The following is a 26,349-nucleotide window of genomic DNA, read 5'->3' on the forward strand; positions in this document are numbered from 1 at the left end:
TTTGTACCTGCAGACCTGAAGGATTAAAAAAAGTAGGACGTATTATTTAGAGGAATTCATTTGTAGACAGCCACTGGTGTACCTGGTCCTAATGAAAAAATTCGTCACTTCTCTAAAACGCCCGTCAGCCCCAAGGAAAGGTCAGCTTGATTTAGTGACAGATGCAAATAAGACAGGTAAGGCTGCAAAATGTTTGATTTCTTTCACACCTACGTGATTATATCTGCTGACAAGAACTGGGGGGCAAGAAGAGTGCTCCATATCTTAGAGAATCTTGTGAGATGCTTTAACAAATCTATAAGAATCGTATATAATTGGCACACGCTTTGTTTGGATGCAAACACTGCTGTTAAAGTAGCGCTTAAAAACAGTTTGTTGGCCTTCTTTTCGTACAGGAGAAACATTTCTCTCGTTTACACTCCTCTCTTGCTTAGCAGACCCTTATTTATCCTGTAATGGAAGCATAATCTGCCCAACATGTCCAAATGCCCACTGTTCTGAATGAGTGGAGTCTGACTCAGTGGGACTTTGGGCTGCCTTTTGTGGAGACAAGCATTTGAAAACCACCCCTCCAAGAGTTTCAAGGAAGTGACCTCTTGCCTGTTCTTGACCTCCTCTGCCGGTTTGTGTGTGTTTCGGTTCTGGCTTTCCAAAAAGACAGAGGAAAAAAGACTCGGAGGCGTGTTCTGAGGACATTGAATGGTTATTTATTGAGAAGCCACAGTCTTCCACACTTTCATAACTGTAGGCTTTATATAAGGCAAAAGCAAGATGGATTCACTACACAGAAAGAAACTGCTCTGCAGAGGACCCCGGGGTCATGCAGTTACAGACCAAAATGCAATGTACATGACAGATATAAAAACCAGTGTGGAACAAAATATTTTAAATTATGGTGACAATCTACTGAAGGAAATATCCATATCTTATTATAAACACATTTATAGTCTAGGGTTGTAATTTAAATATTCAGGTTTTTTACATACACGGTTATCGAAACATAAAAGCAAAATGTGACGTTTAAGAGGATAAACTTGGACGGATGACAGTTGCTCTGAACTGTGCTTGGTGTTTGCTCATGGGAGGATCACCCTTGCCGTGGCAAATGACAAGATCAATCCATTGGTATCTAGCCGCCTTTTTTTGTTTGTTTGTTTGTTTTTTGGCTAACTACATGGATCCGTGAAAGGATGAGTTAACAAGGAAAACGGGGGTTCAGTTTTTAGTTTCGGGGGAACACAAAGAACCAAAAAGGTGGCTTGCTGGAGGCTTGCCTTTGTTTTCCAAAAACCAAAGCAGATCTATGTGTCTTACTTTAATTTATTGTACTCGTTTAAATAACTGGCATCCACATAACGCGAAACAGAGAAGTGAAATACTTGGTGTACTCGCCCTCACATCCGTTTACCATCAGTGCATACACAGTATATTAATGAAGCATCATTTAACTTTGCTGAGAACAGGAACACACCTAGCAGTTGGGCTATGTATTCTCCACGAACAGTTTTTAAAGAATGGTGCTCCATATTGCTTGTAAACATACAGACATGGAATCAGGAAATCAGTGGGGTGGAAGGTCATTTGCTAATCTTGGTACCACATAGCTAAAATGGCAATTGTATTGGTAAACATCTCATGGGCATGGTAGTTGACAGAAAATTCCCTACTGGGGTTAACTAACAGACTAAGGACATGCATTGATTACAGGACTTTGTCCCAAAGGACTCCAGGCCCTAGCCTTCTAGTCATCTTCCTCGTCTTCCTCGTCGCTGTCCTTCATGCTGATCCCCTGCAGGCCCCCACCCTCGCTCACTGATGCAGTGGCTTCCTCCACAGTGAGCCGGTTCCGGATGGTTTCATAGGTCTTGCTGTTTAAGGTCGAGTCCAGGACCCCTTGCAATCGGAAATCTCTATAGGTTTTCTAAGGAGGGAAAAGATCAGTGATAAGCGAGATCTCATCTCCACGAAGGGAGGGAAAGGGCACAAAGCATGTGTGGGTGTGAGAACGCTGACCTTCAGCTCAGTGTCTCACTTAATGCATTGTCAAATGAAAAGCCACCGTACTCAGATTTCACTTGTACTGAAAACTGAGATTCTCTGAATGACAGAAAATGAGAAATTGTGGCAGGATAAACTGTATTAGCTGAGACAAAGCAAAGAACATAAGCTTGTGTTTATTCAGTTCCATAAAGGGAAATGTTCCATAATTGTTTTGATTCATTTTGGTGGTTTTTTTTTTTTGGGGGGGGGGTCTGGTTCTTTCTCTTAGGTTGGTGTATTATAATATGATAGACTGTGTAAGGGGCCATAACACATAAATAATGGATCAAGCGATTATGATATTTTGTGATTTCCTTTGCAGTCTGGTCTTTAATATTTTTGAGGCTCGTAACGGCACATCCCTCTGTCTCATTCACAAGACAGACATATGCATGTTGGTATATGAAACCTATTACGGGCAGCAACAATTATGGGGAGACGGAGTGCTAATGCCTCATCAATATGTTGCAGGCATGTGATTCATTTCTTATCTCCTTGGGAAAGAAGCGTATCTATTCCGTTCACAACTTCATGGTCTCGGGGAAGAAATTTGGCTCTTTTTCAAGAACAATGGCTTGGTATTACTGTACCACAAAGTCTTTCTTTGTTCCTTCAGGCGATCTCTCTCGGATTTCCTGAGGTATCCCAGGGACTGTTTTTTTCTAGAAATCCCTTAGCGTTAATTGAACATGACCAGAAGCATCTGGCTGTTGTCTACTTCTTAACATTTTTTTTGGAGAAAGGTCTCTCTCTAACAACTTTTCTCATCACACTGCATATCATTTCAGCTACTGATTCTGCCGTGTGTCTCTTCCATTGATATGGGACAGCATTGATATGCTGAAGGAGCATGAGGAGGAATGTTACCCTTCAGTGCACTCCTGTTTGTGACTTCCTTTTCTTGTCATCCATCTAATGAATCATATTATCAACAATCACAGTGTCAACCCCTCTTGAAGGTTACATGTTGTAATGACCGCAGAGTTAACTAGTGAATGAGGCTCAGCTCAGTGAAGTCCGCTAATATCAGATTATGGATAGGACGACCGTGTGTCCCCCTTTCCACTTTGACACTTAGTTAAAAGGTCCTCCTAATTATGGGTCAAGCTGCAAGGCTCTCCTAGGTAGCTAGGTAGCTACCTGAATTGTCTTCATCTTGACGGGAAAGGGTAGGAGGCTGAGTAAATTCTAGGCATGGTGTAGACCAGGTATCCAGAAGATTCACTTTTTTTTTTTTTTGTACTTTTCAATTGTTTGTTCTCTTTCCACTTAGGATAATCTAATTGGTGCCAGAATATGATGGGAAAAAGAAAGGTAGAAAGCAGCTGGATATTCTCCCCTTTATTCAAATTCCAGAGCGGCATTCCCCAACTCAACTCTAGACGCCTACAAACAGGGACTGTATCCAGTCATTTTTAAATTCTCCATCTTGTAACAGAAGGAGGAGCTCAACTAATATTTATCCACTGTTGGATGAGTGAATAAATGCTTGGTGAATAATCAATGAACGGATGGATGAAGGGAGTGGATGGGAAGGCAGGAAAGAAAGCCAACTATCTTTGGAAATTCGTCTCAGAGAAGGAGGCCTCTGGTTAAGGTGCTCAGTGAAGAGGCCTCTGGTGAAGGTGCTTGTGAATTGTGCTTCACACCTCTGTGCAGCGACACAAGTTTTGCTGGGCCTATCTCTGGCAAAAGTGAGGGAGTTCTTTTGGCAGTGACATTTGTGTCCCTTCCCTGTGGTTCACGTCTCTGTTTTGGGGTTTTTTTTTGGGCAGAAGGCTAAGAATAAGCCTCCTCTCGGACTTACATTTTTTCCTTAATTAAATAGTGCTAATTCCAATATTCCCAACATAGATTCACTAATATCAGTCATGGGAAGGTATTTTAAAATATTAAAATTAATCTCTTCTTTTCATGTCCACCCAGTCAGTGTCAAAAAAAAAAATTCCCCCAAAGAAGAGTACTTATGCCCGGGAAATGGAATTTAAGTGCTGAGGCAATGGCTAGTGAGCTTGCCTTCAGGAAGTGAACTTTTAAAAATATGAAAATTAGGCTGGGTCTATACTCCGAGTGCATACATTTCTTTTAAGAGCTGTAGTACACGGCTGTCGGTAACCTTCCCTGGGCAGACGCTTTGTGAGATCAAATGTAGATGATAATAATTCTCTTTAATTACACTCAACGGAACAGTAATTGGTTTTAAGTCAGCACTGGGGTGGAAGAACACCTTCAATGAAATGGTGCTAATCCTAAAGAGACTAAGAAATAGGGCGGGGGTGGGGGGTGGGGGGCTGAGGGGCTAGGGGGTAGAGCTGGGGCTGGGCGGTGGGGGGGACTTCTGGAAAACTGCTAAGAAATAGAAATTCAGCTAGGTTTTATTATTAAAATATTTTTACAGACACTCTGTACTTTGAATGAGATTTTTGCATCTGAGTGTTTAAAACCCTCTATGGTGAAGCATCAAATGGAAACTGAAATGATCAAAAACGTATTTACCCCCTTCTGTGATCTTATTATTTCATGTAAACCACTGAGATTTCACGCTGAAATAATTATCATTAGTCCAAGGCACACACACAAGAACAGGGAAAAAAGCTACTTTCAGGGTATGTTATCTCACCTTTGTGATCCTTTCCATTTGACTGTATACACGCATTGTAAGAGAAACTAGTTCAATTAACTATGAGAACAATAATGATTTGCATCCTGATAATGATCACAGGACATATTCAGAAAGAGCTGGAGGTAAATATTTCTATTACATTAATTGTGGCAAAATTTTATTTAATTAAACCATAAATGAAATTGGTAATTGATGTGATTAGCATAATGGTACCAAAAGCCAGCTTTTGAAAGTCTAATGCACAGGGCACGATGGCCGCTGCAGTATTTTTGCATGACAGATACATAAAGTATTTTTCTGGCCTGGATAAAATGTCAAATTCCTTTTTATTAATTTTTCCTTTGATGTCTGAGTAATAAATTAAGCATGCATCCCAAAGTGATTTCAGAGGTTTTTCTTGCCCGAGATGCTATTTTAGAAATCGTCTTGTTTTCTATGCAAACCAATATTCTTTGTGCTAAGGAAGTTCTGCAGCTTGACAATGAAATGTATTTCAGTAAGCTATTTGCAAAAAAGAATAATTATTTTTTCTTTTACCTTTACCATCCTAATTAGTGTTTTCAATTGATAAATGTGAAGCTGTAAGTCCATCCGGTCTGTCAACCAGGTGCAGATCACGTTCATGGAGCTGTTGTACCATTGCTGAAAAAAGAGACAAAAGTTCTCCAGCCAACACATCACGAAGCATTCAAAGAGTAGAGGGAACAGGCCACGTTTGAGCACCTGCTCTGTTCCAAGGAGAAACTAAACGGTTAAAGAGAATTGGAGAGCATAGACATCGTGAACATTAACTGACACAAAATCACAAGGTACCAGATCGGCCTGAAAGAAATGGGTTCGGACTTAGCATCTAACACAGAACTCTCCCGCTACAGACATCTCCTATACGATCGATTCCTATAGACCATCTTTTGCTCTTCTGATTCTCCTTTTTGTTGGTTAGTTTCACTCAGTTGACATTCAAGTCACTATTTCCTAATGCCACCATTTCAGATGCCCAGGGAGATGGAGCTTCTCCACTGGACAAACGGATGTCACCTGCTACTTACCTTTTGAAAAAACCCAGACCCTGTCTGCTTAGGACAATTCTGGGAATCCGGCTGAGAGCCTTACGAATTGAATGTGAAGTTTACCTTCAGTGACCCTATTGGCATTGGGATAGAGACAATGAAGGTTTCTCTTTAAGGGCCAAATTACACTCTGGGCAGCATATATGCCCTTACGTTGGCTGTGCAATCTGTTTTAATCTTAACACCAAAAAATTATGGAAGATGAGAGAAAAAAAACATCTACAAATGAGCTCATTTCAAGCTGTTGAAATCATACTTCCCCTTAAGGGGGTTAAATTTTGCTTCTTGTCTGTGAAAAATGCTTGAAGCTGTGTCACTTTAGACTGCCACCCCTGTGGTGCAGGAAGTCTCTGGTGCGGTATAATTTTGCAGTACTGCTCATATATTCATAAATCTCACTCAGAGACATATGAACAGTGTTATGAAGTGTCAGTATGAAAAAAAATCTAATCTTTTAAACTTCACCAGGTTTCATTACGCATTGCCGCTTATACCAAACAATTTACAAATAAAATGAAAAGGTGTGGATGGACCTATATATTTATTTATAGGGCATCTATATGAACTGTGCACAGCAAACATGTAAGAAAAAGAGTAGTTACAGAACCGAGGCAATGCGTGCTCTCATGCTAACACACACACACACACACACACGCGCACGCACACACACACGCACACACGTGCGCGCGCACAAGCACACGCGCACACACTGCGCACCAGTGGGGATTTGAAAAGCATAAATAAAAACATGTTTCTGATGGTAAACTCCACCCTTTCTCACCTAAAGATCATCCAAAATCAGTTTATGCCTAACACTCACAGTTTTTCTGAAGCCTTGTTTCTGACTTAATTTCTTTTAAAAAAAATTAATTTGGGTTTTTACTCGCAAGGTAGAACTGCCAAGTTTCACCTTGTAAGAAACGACACAGTCTCAGCCATGGCGTTCAGAAGCCCTCTTTGCAATCTTTCATTTCTAGGCTCCTTCCTCATCAGAGCCAATTGTGGCTCTCTTTGGAGCCCAGCCGCAAACAGAGACCACACTACCCCAATCAAGGCGGTATTGCAGCCTCACAGCCAACTTCTGCTCTTTTAAAGATCATGGAGGCGAAACCGTCAGTTTTAGGAACCTTCTGTCCCTCCCCAGGGAGCAGGCGGGGTGGGGGGGTGGGGATTTTTTCCCTTGAGATTCACAGTTCACTCCATGTAGGAGGGGGGTTCGCCCGGGGTCAAGCTGCTTCAGGCGTGGACAGGTTTTCCCCTCTAGGAGTGAGAATATCTTACTGAAACTTTTTTTTTGGGGGGGGGGGAGGGGAGAGGCAGTGATTATTGGGGAGTGTTTTTGGCACCTCCTGCCTTGGGATTCTGGAGCTTTTGCTGTCACTGCATCTGGGTTTGTTAAGAAGGGGTCTGGAGACAGAAATATCACCAGGTTCCTGGTGTTTCTGCAGCCCTACCTTACTCTCAGCAAGTGGGGGGCTCTCTTGTGTTCACCTCAGCCCTCAGATGCCATTTGCTGGCTTTATCTGACATGCAATCTGGGGACTCAAATAATGTAATTTGAGAGTCAGGAGCATTGCTCCCCCCTCTCCTGTACCTCCTGGGGTTGGAAGATGACCTTCGAAGAACATGGGGACCTCCTGGCCAAACCTACACATCCAGGGCCACATGACGGGTGCATCTCAGGGACACAAAAGAGGAATGTGGCACTCTGGCTCCTAGGCAGAGGTGGCATTTTGCTTTGGCTGTGACAACAGGCAAACCGGCGCTGGCTTCTATCACTGCCAGCAAGCCTTGTGCAACATGCCTTTTTCTCTTTGCTGAGAGACGTGCCACCTTTCAGGGGGGAAAAAAAAATAACGACCCTCCCCACCCTCCCCACCCCCGTCCTCATTTTGTATGAGTGATTCCCATTCTTGTCAAATGGCTTTTAGAGAGCAAACAATAAAAACAAAAGTAAAAAGGTAGAATACTCTCAATACTCTGTCTCTGCTGCTGAAAGCATAGGGAGGTAGGAAATGCATACAGCGATGGCTCAGCGTGTCACGCTTGCAGATTCCCACCCCAGGAGAACAAGCAAAGCCCTGGAACATCCATGCCTTTCCTCCTGGATCTCACATCTAGCAAAAGAAGTGTAAAAAATGTATGATGCCCCATTGGCTACGCATTTAAAGAGGCAAAAGGGAGTAAGTCACTCCTTTCCAAACCTTATGCTCAGTAGATGAAGTTGGATACAGCACAGCGCTAACTTGGTTTTCCAGAAAGGCGCTTAAAGGCATTTGGATGTCGGAGAAAGCAGGAGTCACTGCCTTCTAGAACTTTAAAATGTTAGAGGTGAAAAACAGCTTCCATATTATCGTCTGTACAGGACGAAACAGAGGCCCAGAGAGGTGAAGCGACTTGAGCAAGGTCACACAGCTAGTGAGTTCAGAAGAGGCAGTTCTTCAGGATTAGGCACTGCACTGAAACAGCTGATCGTCTAATTACTCCTCCCGAGGATGGTACAATAGTGTGCCGGTCATGAGAGTCGGTTTGGAGCACCTCTTTCCAACTCCATATTCAGGATATCACATTGACAGCTAGAAATAGGCCTTGGTGGGAGTTTTTACACCGTGGAAATTGGCAAACACCACAAGCCAGGGCATTCTCCCTCCCAGAAAGCCAGTTGTTACACGCTTACCAGCCCATTGCTGGGTATCTGGGTTCCTGCTTGTCCTCGCGTGGTCCTTATTACTCAGGTTTGCGTTATTTGAGATTGATGCTAATAAAGCAGATTGGTTATGATTCTTCAAAAGAGGAAATTACACATTTTAAGGCCTCTTATTTTGTTTCGTCTTGGGTTCAGATGTGCCTTTTCCAGAAATATCCTAACCCCGGGACACTAAAATTTTGGTAAAATGCACTCTAAACCCTTAAGAATAAAATCGTGAACTGACAACATGGACTAAGTAAGGATAATCGTGACTCCTTTGCCAGCCTCCCCTTAGTTCAGGTGTATTCATTGGGAACTCCCTAAATAAGGTCACCTTAATCCTAAAAATGCACTAGAGAAATAAAATCCTAGTACCCAGGGCCCCTTTAAAAGAAAGGGGATAATTATGTGGAGGTTTTGGAGCTAAAACCCAAAAGGTTTCCCATCTAAAGGAAGTCCCTGGGAAAACTGGGGACTCCTCTAGGAGTTGCAACCGGATCTGAAAGTTCTAGTTAGGAGGACCCGGAAGGCTGATCGGAGACTCTGCCTGTTCGTCTTTCTTCTTCCTTTCTACAGTGTAGTCATTAAGAGCATAGGCCTTACTCGTCTTTTCCCTGGTTTTGTAATCTAGGGCAGATTACTTATGGTTTCAAAGACTCAGTTTCCTCTTCAGAAAATGGGGATTCATCAGCCTTTCATGGTCTTTTTGAGGGTGAGAGGAAGTAATCCTAGTAAGGCTCTCGGCACAGTACTTGGTACTTATTAAGGCTTCAATTAACGTTAGTTCCTGCCGTCATCACCACCATCACTAACCTCTCCATCACCATCACCATTATCAGCCCGTGCTTCTCTGTCTTTTTCTCACACTAAGAAATGCCACAGAACAAGGGAGAAAGGAGAGAGCAAGTGAACACAGAAACCCTGTGGTGGTGGAAAACACTGCTCGTCCTAGAGCACCTCTGGAATTGCGTGTCTAAGTCTTACAGGACACAAACTCCATCTTCGCAATTCCACCGTAAAGTTGTTCAGTGGTAGATCATCACCCAAACCCATACAAGCATCCTGGGTGCATAAAGCACATTTTAAACTATACTGACCTAGATTTAGTAACGGATTAAAAGGATTCGGACAAATAACGAGTGATTTTTCAACTTTGTGTGGATAAAGTACAGCTTCAGCTTGGGTTGGCTACTTATTAGCTGGATAACCTTCAAACAAGCTACTTAACTCTCTGACCCTCAGTCTCCTCTTGGAGTTAAAACCAGTACCTACTTCATAGGATTACTGTGAGCGTTAAAAGAGACAATTATGTAAAGTGACCAGGAGAGTGACTGTCACATACTAAACACTCAATAAAATATCGTGACTATTATTACACACAGAAACATAAAGCTGTCCTTTCCATATACAACACAAAGGAAATTTCTTGATTCATTTCTAGTAGGAGCTTAATTAACATGCAGATATACTCAGGTATTGTGCCCTGTAAACACACCGACTTCGTGCAGAGAAATCCTTATACACAACGTCCCTTCTGTAATATTGGGGTGCACGATAGCCAGGATTAGGGGGAGGCTAGTGAGGCGGGGTCTTGCCCATGCAGGATCCATGGATATTGTCTTTAATATTCTGATATTTCATTCATCCTGGATTATTTGCCTCGGTTTTGATTTTTTAAAGATGCATTAAAATATTTTTGACCTTGACTACTATATTTTTGGACTCCCCCTTAAATTTTACAACCGAGAGGTGACTCATTCACCTCTTCCTAGTCTCTGCCCTTGGGTTCACTGTTCCCCGGGGAAATTTTACCGCCAGGAAACGCTGCAGGATTGAGAGCAAAAATGAATAATTCACACCTCGCTGGCCAATAGAAGGTTCGGACTTCCACTTTAGATTGGGATAGTCCCTAATCAGCAAGCAAGGGTGTGATTATATGGTGGCGTGGCTTTATGTTGCTTTACCTCTGCCGCCCTCAGGGCCACCTCGACGAGTCTAAATTCCTACACGGATGAGGATCTGAGTTCTATTGTTAGATCATCTCTAAATATGTATTGCCTTTGAAACTGGCATTCCCCGTCTTGATGTTAATTTGATGTCCTAAAGAGACCTCACTGTTAATGATTCGTTTGTTTTCCGAGCTACCCACGTATCACGTGAGGGGCAATGACAACAAGGAACAGAGGCCCAACGGAAAACTCTTCAGTGTGCTTCCCTTCACACTAATCACAAGGGTAATGTATGTCCTTCACTTAAGCAACCCCCTATCACACCGGACTGCGTATAAGACATTGGAGTCTACTGTCTTAAATGAAGTACTATTCCGCACACGATTCGCCAACACACACACACACACACACACACACACACACACACGGGCACAATGAACAAAAGTATAGCTATCCATCCCCCACTTCTCCAAAGTTTGCCTTAGGCCACTTCCCTTTTACGAAAGACCTACATTAGCACCCGTTTTTGCTATCAGAAAGAAATTGGAAGAGGACTTTGGCTTTAATGAGAAAAGGCAAAAAGCAAAAGCAGCGTTCTGGGTTTGTGTTGCAATGAATTGTTATACAGGGAGCATGTACCCCGGGCAGGGAGAGTGGCCCCACCAAACTCCTTCCGCGGGAACTATACTCAGCATCTCAGTCTCAAGCTGCCACAGGTCTGACTTGCCTCTGTGAGCATCTGTGCCTTGTCTCCATTTATCCTATGCATCCTTCAGCCAGATGTGTCCTAAGGTACTAGAAGAGCCTTGGGGCGCCTGGGAGGCTCAGTCGGTTAAGCGTCTGACTCTTCAGTTGGGCTCAGGTCATGATCTTGCAGACTGTGGAATGAAGCCCCACATTGGGCTCTGCCCTGGCAGCTTGGAGCCTGCCTGGGATTCTCTTTCTCCCTCTCTCTCTCTCTCTGCCCCTGCTCATGCTCTCTCTGTCCTGCTCTCTCAAAATAAATAAATAAACATGAAAAGAGGGTTAAAGAAAAAAGAAAAGCCTAAAAAAGGTTATGGTTTAGGTCTGAGAATGCTCAAAAAGTTTTCCATACAAACTAAATGGTGTTTCTTTACACCATTCCAGTTCAGGAAGGTTTTCACAGGAACTCTATTTTCGGATAGCAAGGGAAACCTGTAGTTACCTACGCAGGGAACACCGAGCCTTTACGATGTCCAAGTGCTATGCACAGCATTCTACAAGCAGTTTATCATTCAGTCATTGAGTTGAACTCTTAAGAGGTTGACACTATTAACAGCCTCATTTTGTAGAGGAGGAAAAAGCACATAGGTAAATTAAATAAGTACTCTGGGGTCACAAAGCATCAGTACGTGGTAGGATAGGCTTCAGGTTGGTTATTTACCACGACATCTGTATGAGCTGTCCCATTCAACTCAATAATTAAAAAACGTAATGGTTTGTTTATAGAGAGACAACTCCAGTTCTAGGTGTCTCCTCAGCAAAGCCATTCAGCTCCAAAACTCTCAAAGGAGAAGGGTGTGGGTAGGATAATGTTGTTGAACCTGTTTCCCTCAGAACCTGAGCTTGACTTGGTATTGAAAAGATTCTACTTTTTGTGAGCTTGGAACATTGCTAAGCAGAATGTGGGAAAACCACTCAACAACCTTAAAGGACTAAGAGAGACCATCACTGCTGAAACTTAATGGAAATGATTAGAAAAAGCTGTATGGGAATGAGGCCATGCCATTTCTTAGCTAGAATCCATGTATTTTTTTTTTCTTCTCCTTTGTAGCCCTATCTGATCTCTTCTTCTTTTCTTTTAGGTTAGTAACTCAGCAAATGCTACTGGGAGAAAGTTCTCACGGTGGGCAGGTTGAGTTTCCAAGGTGAAATACAATTAGCAAAGTTACCTTTATCACAATGGATCGAATTTTCTTAAGAGTTTGGAGATACAAAAGTTATAACACTGATTACAATTTCAGTGCTGAAAAATTATACATCATAAACTTTAAAGTCTTCGGTGAGTAGGGACAGTAAAATAGTAGAGCCTTGGGGAAATTTGGTTTCACGTGAAATTGAAGAGGGCACCATCAGAAAATGTTATAGAAGAAACAATTTTAGGCAGAGTCCCAAAGCCAATGAAAACAGTCTAGCGCAAAACTCAGTTCTTCCTCTGTCGCTTTTCTCTTTAAAGAAAAATTTGATTGGGGCACCTGGGTGGGCTTAGTTGGTTAAACGTCCAACTCCTGATCTCGGCTCAGGCCATGATCTCACGGTTTGTGAGATTAAGCCCTGAGTCAGGCTCTGCGTGTGCACTCTCTCTCTCTCTCTCAAAATAAATAAATAAACGCTACAAAAGCATTGTACTGAAGTATAACATGCATACGGTAGTGTCTTGCTTTAAGTAAAACATATACGCATATATACATACACATGCCAAACAAGACATGTTGTCCCATGCCTATAACTGAGGGTAATATTTCGCCCAATATTGTAAAAATGAGCTCTTTTTGAAATTACGGTATTGGGCCTAAGGTACAATAACCACCACGGAGAAACTTCACACACCTTCTTGTATTAAAAATTTGTGACTCACTCTAATATATCCTAGGATAAATGATAGCTGAAATCTAAAAGGATTGGAGTTCTATCGTTAGTTCATTTCTAAATACATATTTCCTTTGAAACCAGCATGGTCAAGCCATATATGCTGGGCAGACACAGCACTAAAAGCCTGGGCAGTCTGTGGCTAACTTCTCAACAGTTGAATTTCTCTTATCACTTGTAGTCTCGTTTCACAGGGGAGGAAACTGAGACTCGGAGAAGTGATCTGGGAGCTAGCAAGAGCCAGAGCATAGGAGGCTGAGAGGCAGTGCAGCCTAGTGGCTAAGAGAATGGACGTGAACCGGGCTTTCTTGTGTTTGAATCTTGGTAAGTCCCTTAATCCCTCCGAGCCTCGGTTTCCTCCTCTGCTAAATGGGGGCTGTAATAACAACTACTTAGGGTTGCTCTGGGGATTAAAAGAGTTAATAGGTCTGGAGGACTTACCACAGTGCCAGGCACATACTACAATGTCAGCTGTTAATACCACAGCCACGCCATCACACCCTGCGTCACAAATAAGGAATCTTTCTAAGTGCAAGCTCTGTAGGGTTGCACAAAGCATTCTGAGAAACTTCCGTTCTTCTAAAAATGTCTGTGTAAACAGACAATGTGTAACCTCTTGATAACCATCCTGTATTTCTGGGCTGAAGAAGCATAATGAATGCTGGAAGGTTTTAATTTTTTCTTTGGAAAGTACCCTTTCTCTAACTCCACAGAGCCACGCTTCAGAGAAATTGCCTCAGCACCTTGCCTCGAGTGTCTCAAGAAGGAAGGGCATTCTGTTTGTTGGCAATGAGTCAAAGAGGAAGATAATACTTTGACCACACCCATGTGACTAAGTTCTTCACTTTGCTTTTTGTGACAAAAGTGGGTTATTATTAGTTAGGGGGAAAAAACCCGCAACCTATTTAAACTGCTGTATTGAAATACTGTAATGAAATCTTTTACGTTTGAAGCTTTCAGTGCATATTTCTTCCTTACAATATGGGTAATTTAAGAGCATGTGAAAAGCATCATCCAGGGTTTCTTTACACTTCTACCAAGTATCCATAGCTTTGTTAACCCAAGCCACAATTCCACAGCCCCGTGGGTCTCTCAGGTCTGAGGATTGCCAGGGATCTGGTTGTATTCAGTGTTCCATTCCAGATTCAGAGAGGGTCTGGTAAAGAAACCTTGGCACATTCAAGCCATGTATGCCGAATGGGCAAAGCAGTAAGCATCCGCATGCAAATTTCAAGATTTGTCAAAGTTCCCCAAGGGCTGAAGCCACACTTCCTAAAGGGCAGATCATCTGAGTGCTTTTAAAAATGGGTACGTAGTTGAAAGGCATCATCTTTTGCTTTACTCGAGTGTTACTGTAATTCAGGATTTGATTCACCAAAACAACCGTACCTAGAAATGGGTATTTCCCAGTCCCCGCTTCAGGACGCTCAGCTAAAAAAAGCACAGAGACACCAAAAAATAAACAGACATCGAAGTCAGAGGATTTGGGTAATCAGAATGAACTTCCAGGCTGTCTCAAAAGTCCTTTTTAGTGGAGTTGTTGTTGTTGTTGCTTTTTAAAAACTATATAATTCTTTGGATGTCTAAAAACCCATTTCATGGAGGTCTTTGTAAAGCTGTCTTACTGCTGTGGCTCTTCAAGGTACTAAACTCTGGATTACCTGGCCCCAAAGTCTGATGCAATCCAGACTGATGGAGAAGTCAGAAGTACCTTGTTGAAACCAAGGCTCCAAGACCCATATTTACCCACAACCTAGTCCCAAGACCATTCACCTACTCTTTGCTGTACTGCCTTCTCATAGAGAGGATATAGTGCAGTGAAACAATTTTTTTTAAAGCTTGATTTAAGTTGTCACTGTTTAAAACAGTTGAATCTTCAATAGGAACATGTATAGAATTTAGCATTTGGGAGCAACATTATTTTAACCTCCTCTGAAAAGGCCTAAATATTACCTTAATATTCTTTTTATTGAAATAAGCTATAACCTTTTCAAGACAAAATTTCAACTTTAAACCTGAAATGTGGAGAAATATCCAGCAACAAGTGTCTCTAGCACCGACATTTCAAGTGAATGATCAAAATTGTACTTGGATCCTGACCTGTACTTGGATCCTGACCCAACACACTGCCTCCTTCTCACCCAAGTCAGGCCTGTTACCACCATTTGCCTGAGGGAAAATACAAGGGAAGTAAGAGTCCTGAAGGATCCTTTCTGAAAGCAAATCAAGCAGGAGAGTTTAATTCAAAGCTAAGCTTACGTGGACTATACATCGGTGTCTCTCTGGAAGACATTCTTTTTTTTTTAACTTTTTTTTAATGTTTATTTATTTTTGAGTGAGAGAGAGACAGAATGCAAGTGGGGGAGGGGCAGAGAGAGAGAGAGAGAGAGAGACATAGAATCTGAAGCAGACTCCAGGCTCTGAGCTGTTAGCACAGAGCCTGATGCAGGGCTCGAACCCACGGACTGCGAGATCATGACCTGAGCCAAAGTCAGATGCTTAACCGACTGAGCCACCCAGGCACCCCACATATATATATATATATATATATATATATATATATATATATATATGTATATATATGTAATATATATATATATATATATATATATGTATATATATGTATGTATATATATGTGTGTGTGTATATATGTGTGTATATATACATATGTATGTATATACATATATATATACTTAATGGTTTGATCAACTTGTGGGTAATCTCTGTAAACTATCCAAGCTAGCCAAAGCCAGCCTGGAAATGAGTTTATTGCTCCTGGATCAATCAGACTGCATGAAACCCCATGAATTCTGCCCAATCCCATGTCTCAATATGGCAGGGGGTAACGTGCAAGCAGACGTGACAGTCCCCAAAGGTTTTCTTTCCTAGTACCTGTAAGATATGGCTGGCAACAGTTCACCTTCTCTGACTGAGAACACCAGTAGATAGGTACCTACTGACAGGAAGGCATGTGATGGCAAAGTGGAGGCACTAATGTGAATTTTCAGTCGTGAATGCTATCTCAACTCAAACACAAATGCCACTCTGCCACCAGTTCCTCAACCCAAGTAAGCACTATTATGAAAAGATAGACACCTAGCAATTCTGCTTTTTAGCACCGATGCCAAAAGATTGAACATAGGCTCTTGAAGAGACATTTACACAGGCATGTTCATATTAGCATTATTCATAAGAGCCAAAGGTCCATCGACAGACAAACGGATAAACATAGAGTGGTACAGACGCACCATGGAATAGTATTCAGCCTTTAAAAGAAAAGAGATACCGTCACAAGCTACAACTCCGAGGAAGCTTGCAGCTACTAGGCTAAGTAAAATAAGCCAGTGGAAAAAGGACAAATATTATACAATTCCACGTATGGGAGATATCTAGAAGAGTCAAATTCATAGAAACAAAATAGAATGGTGGTTTCCAGGGCCTAGGGAGGGGGAGATGGGAAGTTACGGTTTAATGGGTTCAGTTCTGCAAGATGAAAAGGGTTCTGGAGATTGGTTGCACAGTAATGTGAATGTATTTAATGCTACGTGACTGTATGCTTTGAAATGGTTAACATGGCAAATTACACACACACACATATATATATATATATATATATATATGTTTACTTATTTATTTATTTTGAGAGAGAGAATGCGTGTGTAAGTGGGGCAAGGGCAGAGAGAGAGAGAATCCCAAGCAGGCTTTGTGCCACCAGCACGGAGGCCAGTGAGGGTCTCGAACCCATGCACCGTGAGATCATGACCTGAGCCGAAATCAAGACTCAGAAGCTCAACTTACTGAGCCACCCAGGAGCCCCAACATGGCAAATTTTATGTTATATTTACTTTGCCACAATTAAACCCAAAAGATGGGAAATGAAAAAAATCACTTCCTATACCAAAAAGGAAACTTTCCTTAAGAAAGCTCAGATATATAACAGTATACATATTCTAATCTGAACACCCAACCATGTTTGACAAAAAGCCAAAAAAAATTCTTTGTAAGATGAACATGGGCATTTCACTTAATACCAGGACTGAGACAATTTCTCAAGGCCGAGTTTTGAGACTGCGAAGAACAAAGAACAAATCTGGTAGCATTTGCTCAGTCATTTATTTGGTTTATTTAAAACACGCCACAGGGCCAACATTTCTAAAACTGTGAAATAGAATTAAATGAAGCCCAGAGACGAGAACTAAGAAGGCTCATAGAGGATTAGGTCCAAACAACAAAAAAAGATGCATTTTTCACAAAGCATCCTCGTATGTGTTCACAGAGACTCCCCCGTCCCCTCAGCGACTCCCGTCCCTGACTTTCCAAGCATAGATGTGATCAAGCAGCACTCTGCCCTGACACCCTGGTTCTTCTGCCCAAAAGGGCAGCAGCGACCCCATCCAGAATCACTTGCAGCACAACAGACTTATTAAGGTTTGGAATGCGTGTTCAGGAAGCCCTTATTTTAGGAAACAATTAAGTAGAATTAGGCTAATAATGCAAGGCAGGCAAAGCTTTTGCCCTTTGCTGAGAAATAACTCCTGCATGGAACAGCTATACTCATAAAAATCATGTATTTCTTAAATGCCTCAAAATGATCTTTGCACCAAGCTCAGCAATTAACCCTGCCCCACTGAGGAGCGTTTATTCCCCAGGCTAAGGAGGATTAATCTCCATGTTTGCCCGACCAATGTCTTTGGTTGGTGAAAACGCAGTCTGAGGCTTTGGGCTGGGAACAGGAATTTCTGTACGTGGGAAGTGCACAGAAGGGCTGCAAAGCGGACACGAGGGGCCGGATGCCCCCTGCCAGGGCCACACTGGGGGCCAAGGATCTTCTTGGGCCTGCCTGTTCCTAACTGGAGGGAGGATGGAAGGACTTGAGGTGGCCTGAGCCTGGTCTGCTGAGGGGATTTTCTCCACCCGCCCCACTCCACTCGGTCCTCATGGTAGCCAGTCATGGGCCTTCTTCTGGGCCAGAAGCAATAGATTTCCCACCTCCGAGCCTGGGCAGGAAGTGACCGCTGGGCGAAAGGGGGACACAGACCCTCCTGTCCAATGCTTTGTCTCCTTGACAACACCCCAGCTGGTGGCCCGAGGAACAGACTTAATTTCTTTTCTTTCTTTGCCCACCCTCCGCCCCGTACTTCGTTCCCTCTTTCTCTAGACGCAAACGTACGGCATCCAACATAAAGTTGCCGAAATAGCAATCTTGTCTCTGAATATATAAATTGCAAAAATTGATATGAATAAATCTGCAAGTAGCACACTGATTGTGGCACATTTTATCAAAAAACGGCGCTCGGTCGCTCGGTGGCTGGGGAGGGGGTTGGTGTCATTACACATACAGAAAAACATCTGCAAACTCCCAGTTTCTTTACTTAGAACTGAATGGAGGCATGACCTCCTGTTCCTTGCCATGAACCCTGAGTTCACACTCATATTTTACATGTTACAGGAAGCCACAGCTCGCCCCAGGGGTGCTGCAAACAGACACGCAGAAGCCAGATGTAGCTCCCCCCTGCTCCTTAATGCACCTGAAGAAGCCGGCAACTCGACATTCAAAAGCTGACATGCTCGTAGCTTAAGGTCACTTCAGATTTTGTAAAGAGGAGGACAAAACCAGGAATGCTTCTGGGGCTGGGCTGTCAGCGGGGAGGCGGAGGGATTACAAGAAACCTGTGACTCTGCCTCTTTCTGCCTTTGCTGGTAGTTTTTTTGTGTGTGAACAAGTGCCATACAACAGATTGAGCCTCGTATAAAGGCCTGAGACTGTGCAAGGGCCCCCCGCTGGGCCTCAGCTGTGCTTGCAATTAGCAATAGGCACGGAGTGATTATTGTTGCGGTAGCGGATGGCAATGCGAAGTGACAAGTTTTATGGGGGAAGTTGAGAGTGGGGATGCTCTGCAAGTTTCTCTTTCTTTCTTTTTCCTCTCTCTTTTTTTTCCTCGTTCTGCAAAAACCCTTCCTCGGGAGGTTGCCACCTCCCGTTGCAGGGAAAGCTATTTTTTTTTTTTCCTCTCTCTCTCCCTCTCTCTCTCTCTTTCTCTTCATTCAAAAGCGCCTTAACAAAATTGGTGAAAGAATATTTTTCTCGCTGCTTCAGCATGCGGCCTTTCTGGGTCAGGGCTGCCTCGCTGCCCTATTTAATGTCAGAAATACCCATTTGCCTCAAATTAGCAGAGATCTTCGAGTGGAGGGCAGGAGATTAAGCAGACAAAATTACTCAGCAGGTGATGGTGGGGTGGATTGGGGGGTTGAGAAGTCTTTAAAACTGACTACAAGACATTATATACTTCTGACAAAAGAACATAGTAATCCTACCTGCTTGCTTTAACCACTGTTGTTTGCCTATTATTATGTGCTTTAATGCTCATGAGAGCAAAAGTGTTGCTGACAGTACTCAATTACCATAGTAACTCACACCAGTGACCTCTTATCGCGGGGCTCCCAGCCCAGCTCGACCAATCCAAAGAGTCTGTATCTTTTTATTTATTTCCACGGTGACACATACTTGGACTGGAAAGCTCCAGATACAGGCCACTCCTCTCTTTGTCCGGGATAAGAACTTGTTTTGAAATTTTGAGTAAGGGCCTTTCACCTTTTCAATCCAAGGAGGGTCTGAAGTTTACGGGTGTGAGGCTGTGGGACGCCTTCAAAAACATGATGAAGACACAGAACAATGCCCAATAAAAAGAAAAGAACACGTGGGCACCAAAGGCCAGCAGCCTCCCAGCTGCAGGGACGGTCGTGTGCCTCCCTTGGGCCTCTAGCTATCGGGTCTGAGGTTTGGGAGGAGGAGAACGGGGGACGCTTCCCTGGGGAACGTCTGCCATTTTATCATACCAGTGGAGCGGACCCTAGACAAAAAGGCTACCCAGAGGGAGTTAATTGCAAATTTTTAAAAGGAAATAAAAGTAATACAGGCATAGGCGTTTTCAGCTTCGCATTTTCACTGGCCTATGAATGTGTCTGTGAATCCACATATGTACGCTGTACCCTCTGTCTAAATGCCATTGGCAAGTCAGAGTCGCAGGGTTCCAGGAGCAAACTAAATGCTCAGACAAGTCCTGCAGGAAAGAAAGGCATTTCACTCGGCTTCAAATTTTCCAAACGTATCTGACTGAAGTACCACTTTCTATGACCCACCTATTAATATCCTTCAGGGTACTTCTGTTCTACTGAACCCACTTTGAGAAAAAGTTCTACAGTGACATTAGTATTAATAAACATCAATAACAATAATAATGAGGAGGAGGAGGAGGAGGAGGAGGAGGAGGAGGAGGAGGAGGAAGAGGAGGAGAAACGCTTAAGGAGCATGTATGTGTCAGGCACTGTTCTAAGCAGTTTATGTGAATTAAACAACGTCAAAAAATAGTTCCTTTTTAAATCTCATTTTACATTTCTATCGCACATATCTGTATGAATTCATTCTCTATGAAAAAGGGAGAAAAGGAAATGTAATTAGCCATACGTAATAAATTGGCTTTTAATTTTCATTATATTTTTCCCGCTTCTGACTCTCCAGAGATCCCCTGGGGCTCCCTAAGTAAATAGTATTTTCTATAACCCCATGCCCTATTTAATATAAAGTAAACTGGGGAGTGAGGAAGAACTTCCCGCAAAATTCTTCCACCTTTGAACTTAAGGTACCCAAATGGCAAAATCCCCCACTCTTTCGATTAGCCTCCAAAGCCTCGCTGTCCTGAAAGAGAGAATCCAATTGAACTACCAAAATGAGATCTGGGCTTGTCTGTACACAGCATGACTTCTGAAACTGCTGCTCGTCTAAGTAATTGAATAAAAACATAACCAGTGGTCAAACCCTGAATCAAAGATGGACCATGTGCCCGACAGCAGCTGTTCCAACCCCCCCTCCCCCTCTCCCAGCTTGATGGGCAGGACCCATCACAGCAAATCAGGGTGAACTCGAGTTTCTGACTTCTGGTTATAGACAAGTTTTTCTGCAAATGTCAGAGGCTGATACCGAACTTTCAGCAAGTGGAATGGGGCGCTGTGACAGTTAAGAGAAAAAAGAACAGCTCTCTTACGTACCTGGATTTTCTCACTTTAGGCTCTTTCTTTCTCCAAGAGATGTAAATAATGAGCCCGAAGTGACTGAGCCCGATCAGCTTCTAACCAGGCCTTTTTTGCCACCTGGGCCGTGCAGGGCAGGTGTGCAGTTTGGGCATTAACAAACTGACCACGGTTAACAATACCTTTTCCTGGGCCTATTTTCCTGGGGAGATGTTGAGGATTTAGTCCTAGGCCTCCCTGTGCACTAAGAAAATGGACCCCCATGCCTTCAGCCTCTGTCCTCTCAAAGGAACCTACTGTTTTGACAAAATGTATAGTTATAATCCAAATTCACACTTTCAAAGTCATCTCAGTCCCTTAAAGCTCAATTATGTCAAAGACCAAATTCTAGTTTTCGTGGCATATCCTACCACCCATTATCTGTGTGAGAATTGCGAATAATTTATCTGAAAACTATGCTTTGATATGCATACAAGGACTTCAGAAGTAGGAGAAGGATTCATCCTATGAACTGAATTCAGATTATTCACGAACGGCATCTGCCCACTCCCTGATTGCTTCTTAGGTACGGGAAGTGCATTTAGAGTTAAATGCATTAATTTGCAAGCAGATTGACGTAAGCAACTGAATAAGAAATTTGCATACCATATAGAAATGATTATAGAAATCATACTCTAAAATAAGGATTGTAACTCATGTACGGAACAGAAAGATAGAATGGAGTGCCAACTTTGTCATTTTAAAACCGGGTTGGTTAATCACATTAGGGGTAATTTCATAATTTGCACATATTAAACTTTCTATAGTCATGAATCATGAGAGTTCTGTGAGTCAAAGTTGAAGTTCTTATGCAGGAAAATTTGCACTGACTCTAGCGAGTTGTTTTCCTGGACTGAAGTTGTTTTAATCATTACTCTCAATATAAAAGAGCCTGACTTTACATTAGCATAAGTTCCATGCTATTACATGGAAAACGTTCAGATAAATAGGCAAATGGGATGCTTTAGGTCCAACCACACAGCTACTTTCCAAGCAGATGAGGAAGAGAAGGACACTGATGCAGCAGCACCAAGAGGCGCTGTCTAAACAAAGCTTCACGATTCTAAGGCAACCAAAGTCAACAACTGTAACTGGGTCCAGAACCTTTGTCCAAAGCCCTCCAAACGATTAAAAAATTAGACCTATGTCAACTTAGTGAACCTGGGCTCTATGGGAAGTGATTTCTCATAAGGAAAGGGTACAATCCTTTTAGGAGCCAGAGATGGCATTGAGCGGTTTCCAAAAAGCAGTCACTGAGGAAGGCTGGGGTGCAGGGGCGGGGCTCAGACACTAGTCCCGGAACTGGAAGGGAGTGCTGGGTTCCAGAGAGGGCAGGGTGGCCTGGATGCACGAGAAGAGGTGGCAGGAGACCAGGCAGAGCACGGCAGCACAGGCGACTGGCGAAGGCATCTTAAATTCCCAGGAGGAAACATTTGCGCGTGCATAGCAACTGCCCCTTGCTATGAGGCCAGAAACCAGGTTTGGAGGCCGGGGCTCAGGGACAAGGAAGAGAAAGGCAAAGTGCTGCTTTTTAAAAGTTAACATGTGTTTTCCCCATGTGCAGCTGGGCGCTGCCCCAATGGCGCCCCTTCCTCTTGCTTTATTTTTAATCTCTGGAAACCATAGCCCCCTCTTACTACTCTTCACTGCGTGTGACTCTAATTTTTTTTCTCTTTTTCTGGGAGGGAGCGGGGGGGGGGAGCCCCACATTTGCCAGATCACTTACCCAAGACTTATCCTGGGGAGCCCGCCACCCCATCTCTGGAAAAAGCATCGACTTCAGACCATTGTCCTTACACAAGACAGACCCTCAACCTTGCTGGACGCCCTTGGTATCTAGATGGTTTTGCATCCAGCAGCCAGGAGATAGGAAGCCTGTGTCAGTGAAAGATGCGGACGGGTCTGGGACCTGAGCACATGGAGTTAAACCCTAAATTAGCCATGAGTTAATGTGTGCGGCCCGGATCACCCTGCCTTGCCATTAATGCTTCCCGTCCGCTTCTTCTCCACACCCCCCACCTTTTTGAGGCGACAGAATAAGAAATTAAACACTTGTGGGTTCATTCGAAAGAGTGAATGAAATTGAATAAGCTCTCAGTACTTGAGGCGCACAGCAAGCGCCTGAATGGGGCAAACCTCCTAAGTTGAATGGAGTGTCTTTTGGGACCAATTTGTCTCTTTTCACTCTTTATTCTTCCCTTTTTGCTGACAGATGTACAAAGGCGGAACTGCGCCGTGCAGCTTTATCCGCGTGCACCCACAGCAGCTGTCACTTTTGTCGAGCAAGTTAATCAAGCAAATGCCACCATATCCCACTTTCTATAAGGAACAACATGTTATAGACAGTAGTCTTGCTAGAAAGAGACTTTATTTTAACTTTGATTGGCTTGGTTCCCCCACCCCTCCCAACACCTTCCCCTTTTTTTCCCCCAAAAAGGAGGGAGGAAGGGGGGGGTTGTCCCCCAGCCGACGATTTGGCTGTGATCATGTTAGATTTAATAATAATATTGTGCGTGGGGCTCAAGACACATTTGCAGTTCTTTCCTAAGGACTGAGGGGATGCCCCAGGTCTGGGTTTTGTTTTTTTTTTTTCTCTTTTTCTTTCAGCGTGCTATTGTTTGTGCTGAACTGTTAGGCTGCACGTCTCAAGTTATAAAAAGAAAAGCGGAGGGCAGAAAATAGTATTATGCCACGGATGTCTTGGATTAATTTTATTCTCTTTTCTTTTGTAAAGCAGGTTGTGTTATTTACATATTTCTTTTGATAAACCCCCTTGCCTGGCTAAGCTTACAAAGACTGTGCTAAATACATAATAGCATTTCTTTGTGCATCTTGCCGTCAGTGAGTTCTTTAAGCTGAATGCCCGAATTTATTTCTAATGTACACCAACAAATGCAAACAGGCCTCCATTTCTCTAATTCTGTGTAAAGCCAAGTAGGGAGCCTTTCAAAGAATTCCCTCACGTCCACATCCCTGTCCCCTGTGCCTCAGTCACCACAGAAGCCACAGACAGGAGCCAGCTTCATTAACCAGAGCACGGTGCTGACCTCAGCCAACACCCCTGAGCCCCCACTCACTTAGGAAACTGAATGCCAAAAGCAGACATATTTTGAATAAACAAACTCTTTAGAAACAATGCAGAGACCACTTTCCACTGGCCAAGGGATTTGCCACTTTCAAGGATTGGCTAACAGCTAATGATCTCTCTGGTAAGCTCTTTAAAGCTTCAAGATAAAAAACAACTCTTGCTCACTCTTCCTTTTTTTCCTTCCTTCCTTTCCCTTCCTCCTTCCTTCCTTTCTTCCTTCCTTCCCCCCTCCTTCCTTCCCTCCCCGCTCCTTCCCTTCCCTTCCTTTTTCTCCCTTCCCTCTTCTCCTCCCTTCCTCCTGCCCGCCCGCCCTTCCTCCCTCCCTCCCCCTCCTTCCTTCCCTCCCCCCCTCCTTCCCTTCCTTCCTTCCCTCCCCCCTCCTTTCCTTCGCTTCCTTTCTCTCCCTTCCTTTTTCTCCCTTCTCTCCTCGGCTCCCTTCCTCTGCCCTTCCTTCCTCCCTCCCCCTCCTTCTTTCCCTCCCCCCTCCTTCCCTTCCTTCCTTCCCTCCCCCCTCCTTCTTTTCCCTTCCTTTTTCTCCCTTCTCTCCTCTCCTCCCTTCCTCCTGCCCTTGCTTCCTCCCTCCCCCCTCCTTCCTTCCCCCTTCTCTCCCTCCTTCCCTTCCCACTCCTTCCTTTCCCTTCCTTTTTCTACCTTCCCTTCCTTCTTCTCCCTTCTCTCCTCTCCTCCCTTCCTCCTGCCCTTCCTCCCTTCCTTCCTTCCTTCCTTCCTTCCTTCCTTCCTTCCTGTTTTCATCACTTGTCACATTGTTTATTGTAAGCTTTGGCTGGAAATAAATCAAGGAAGGACTTTCAGGATACCTGATCACAAATTTTCACATCACTGACACTTTAGGCATTATTGGATAATGACCATGCAATGATTTAGTTGCAAGCGTATTTGTATTATGCAGATTATATAACCATGCTATTCTGTAATTTTGGATTACTTTTCCCCTCCTGTAAGGCAGTGCTGCTCTGTGAAACCTCATCATGCCATTGAAAACTTAGCTATGTGGTAGATGAAAAGAGTCAACAGGCCTCGTAGGAAAATCTTGGGCATTGTTATTTAATAATACCACTGTGTCAAGCTTTGCTTAAGGAACTTAAGCTGCCACCCTAAACCATTTATCAACTGTCTGGGATGTGATGGTATTGTGTTACCATCATTCCCTCTGCCCCCAAATATACCACAAAACTTGATTCTTATGGGATAAAAGATCTTAGACAGAACACAGAGGGAGATACAGACTGAAAGCTAAAACCCACCCCTCAGTTGGGCCTAGGTAGAAGTGGCTTTTGCAGCACATATGGTATGTAAGATTCCCCACTGTGCTGTGGTCCCTCTCTGCTGAGGATGGGGTTTCACCCTGAAGTGGGTACAGTAGCACTTCCTGGGGTCTCTCACCCTTGGGTCTAGGTTCTTGCTGGTGTTCATGGAACTCAAGATCAGCGACAATGTCCTCACGTTCAGGAGGACGCCTGCCCTGGCAGAGTTGAATGTTTATTAGGGGGTCTGCCTGACTAGCTCTGCAACTCCCCACATTGTTAGTGGACAAGCCGTGACTAATAAGCCACTTTCTATCAGCAGTCTCGGGATTGCAATTTCTGCCTTGAAGAACTGCTGTGGTACATGCAGGAAATAGTGACTCTCTTATACTAAAGAATTTGGAAAAATTTGGGACGTAGGACACTCAGCGGAGTGGGAGTTTGGGGCACATGTTTGAGTACTGTAGGGTTTTGTTTTGTTTTGTTTTTTTCCTAAGGCATTATGGCTAGGTGTCTACACCAGAAAGAGAAGAGTTTGATCTAGAATTGATCACTTCACAGGCTTGTGAATTAAGTGAGTCAATTTACCTTTCACTGACCCAACTTCTTTATGATTTTTTTTTTGAAGTTTATTTAGAGAGAGAGAGACAGAGTGAGCAGGGGAGGGGAAGAGAGAGAAGGAGAGAAAAAAAATCCCAAGCAGTCTCCGCCCCGACACAGGATTTGAACTCACAGACTGTGAGATAATGACCTGAGCCAAAATCAGGAGTCGGACGCTCAACCGACTGAGCCACCCAGGCGCCCTTACTGACCTAGCTTCCTGATCGGTAAAAACCAACCTCCCAAGGAAGTTATGAGAATTATGTGAATGATCACATTTAAGCGTCTAGAATGGTACCTGGCACATAGATAGTACCCAGGAAATATGGGTTCAGACCCACCCTCAT

The 26,349-nt window shown here is 43.4% G+C and overlaps 1 protein-coding gene across 15 annotated transcripts in view; it reads right to left on the reverse strand.

Moving 5' to 3' along the window:
• Nucleotides 1-724: 724 nt before the first annotated feature.
• The window catches only part of CADPS (calcium dependent secretion activator), a 475,617-nt gene continuing 449,992 nt past the window's right edge, over nucleotides 725-26,349 (reverse strand). For all 15 annotated transcript variants that reach the window (XM_042979336.1, XM_042979338.1, XM_042979339.1 and 12 more), the window contains 2 exons: nucleotides 5,201-5,305; nucleotides 725-1,921 (listed from right to left, as the gene is read on the reverse strand). In XM_042979336.1, the coding sequence (XP_042835270.1) occupies nucleotides 1,742-1,921; nucleotides 5,201-5,305 (285 nt within the window). In that variant the 3' untranslated portion in view covers nucleotides 725-1,741. The remainder of the gene's footprint in view (nucleotides 1,922-5,200; nucleotides 5,306-26,349) is intronic.

Source organism: Panthera tigris, chromosome A2 (genome assembly GCF_018350195.1).
Source record: "Panthera tigris isolate Pti1 chromosome A2, P.tigris_Pti1_mat1.1, whole genome shotgun sequence".
Classification (NCBI taxonomy): domain Eukaryota; kingdom Metazoa; phylum Chordata; class Mammalia; order Carnivora; family Felidae; genus Panthera; species Panthera tigris.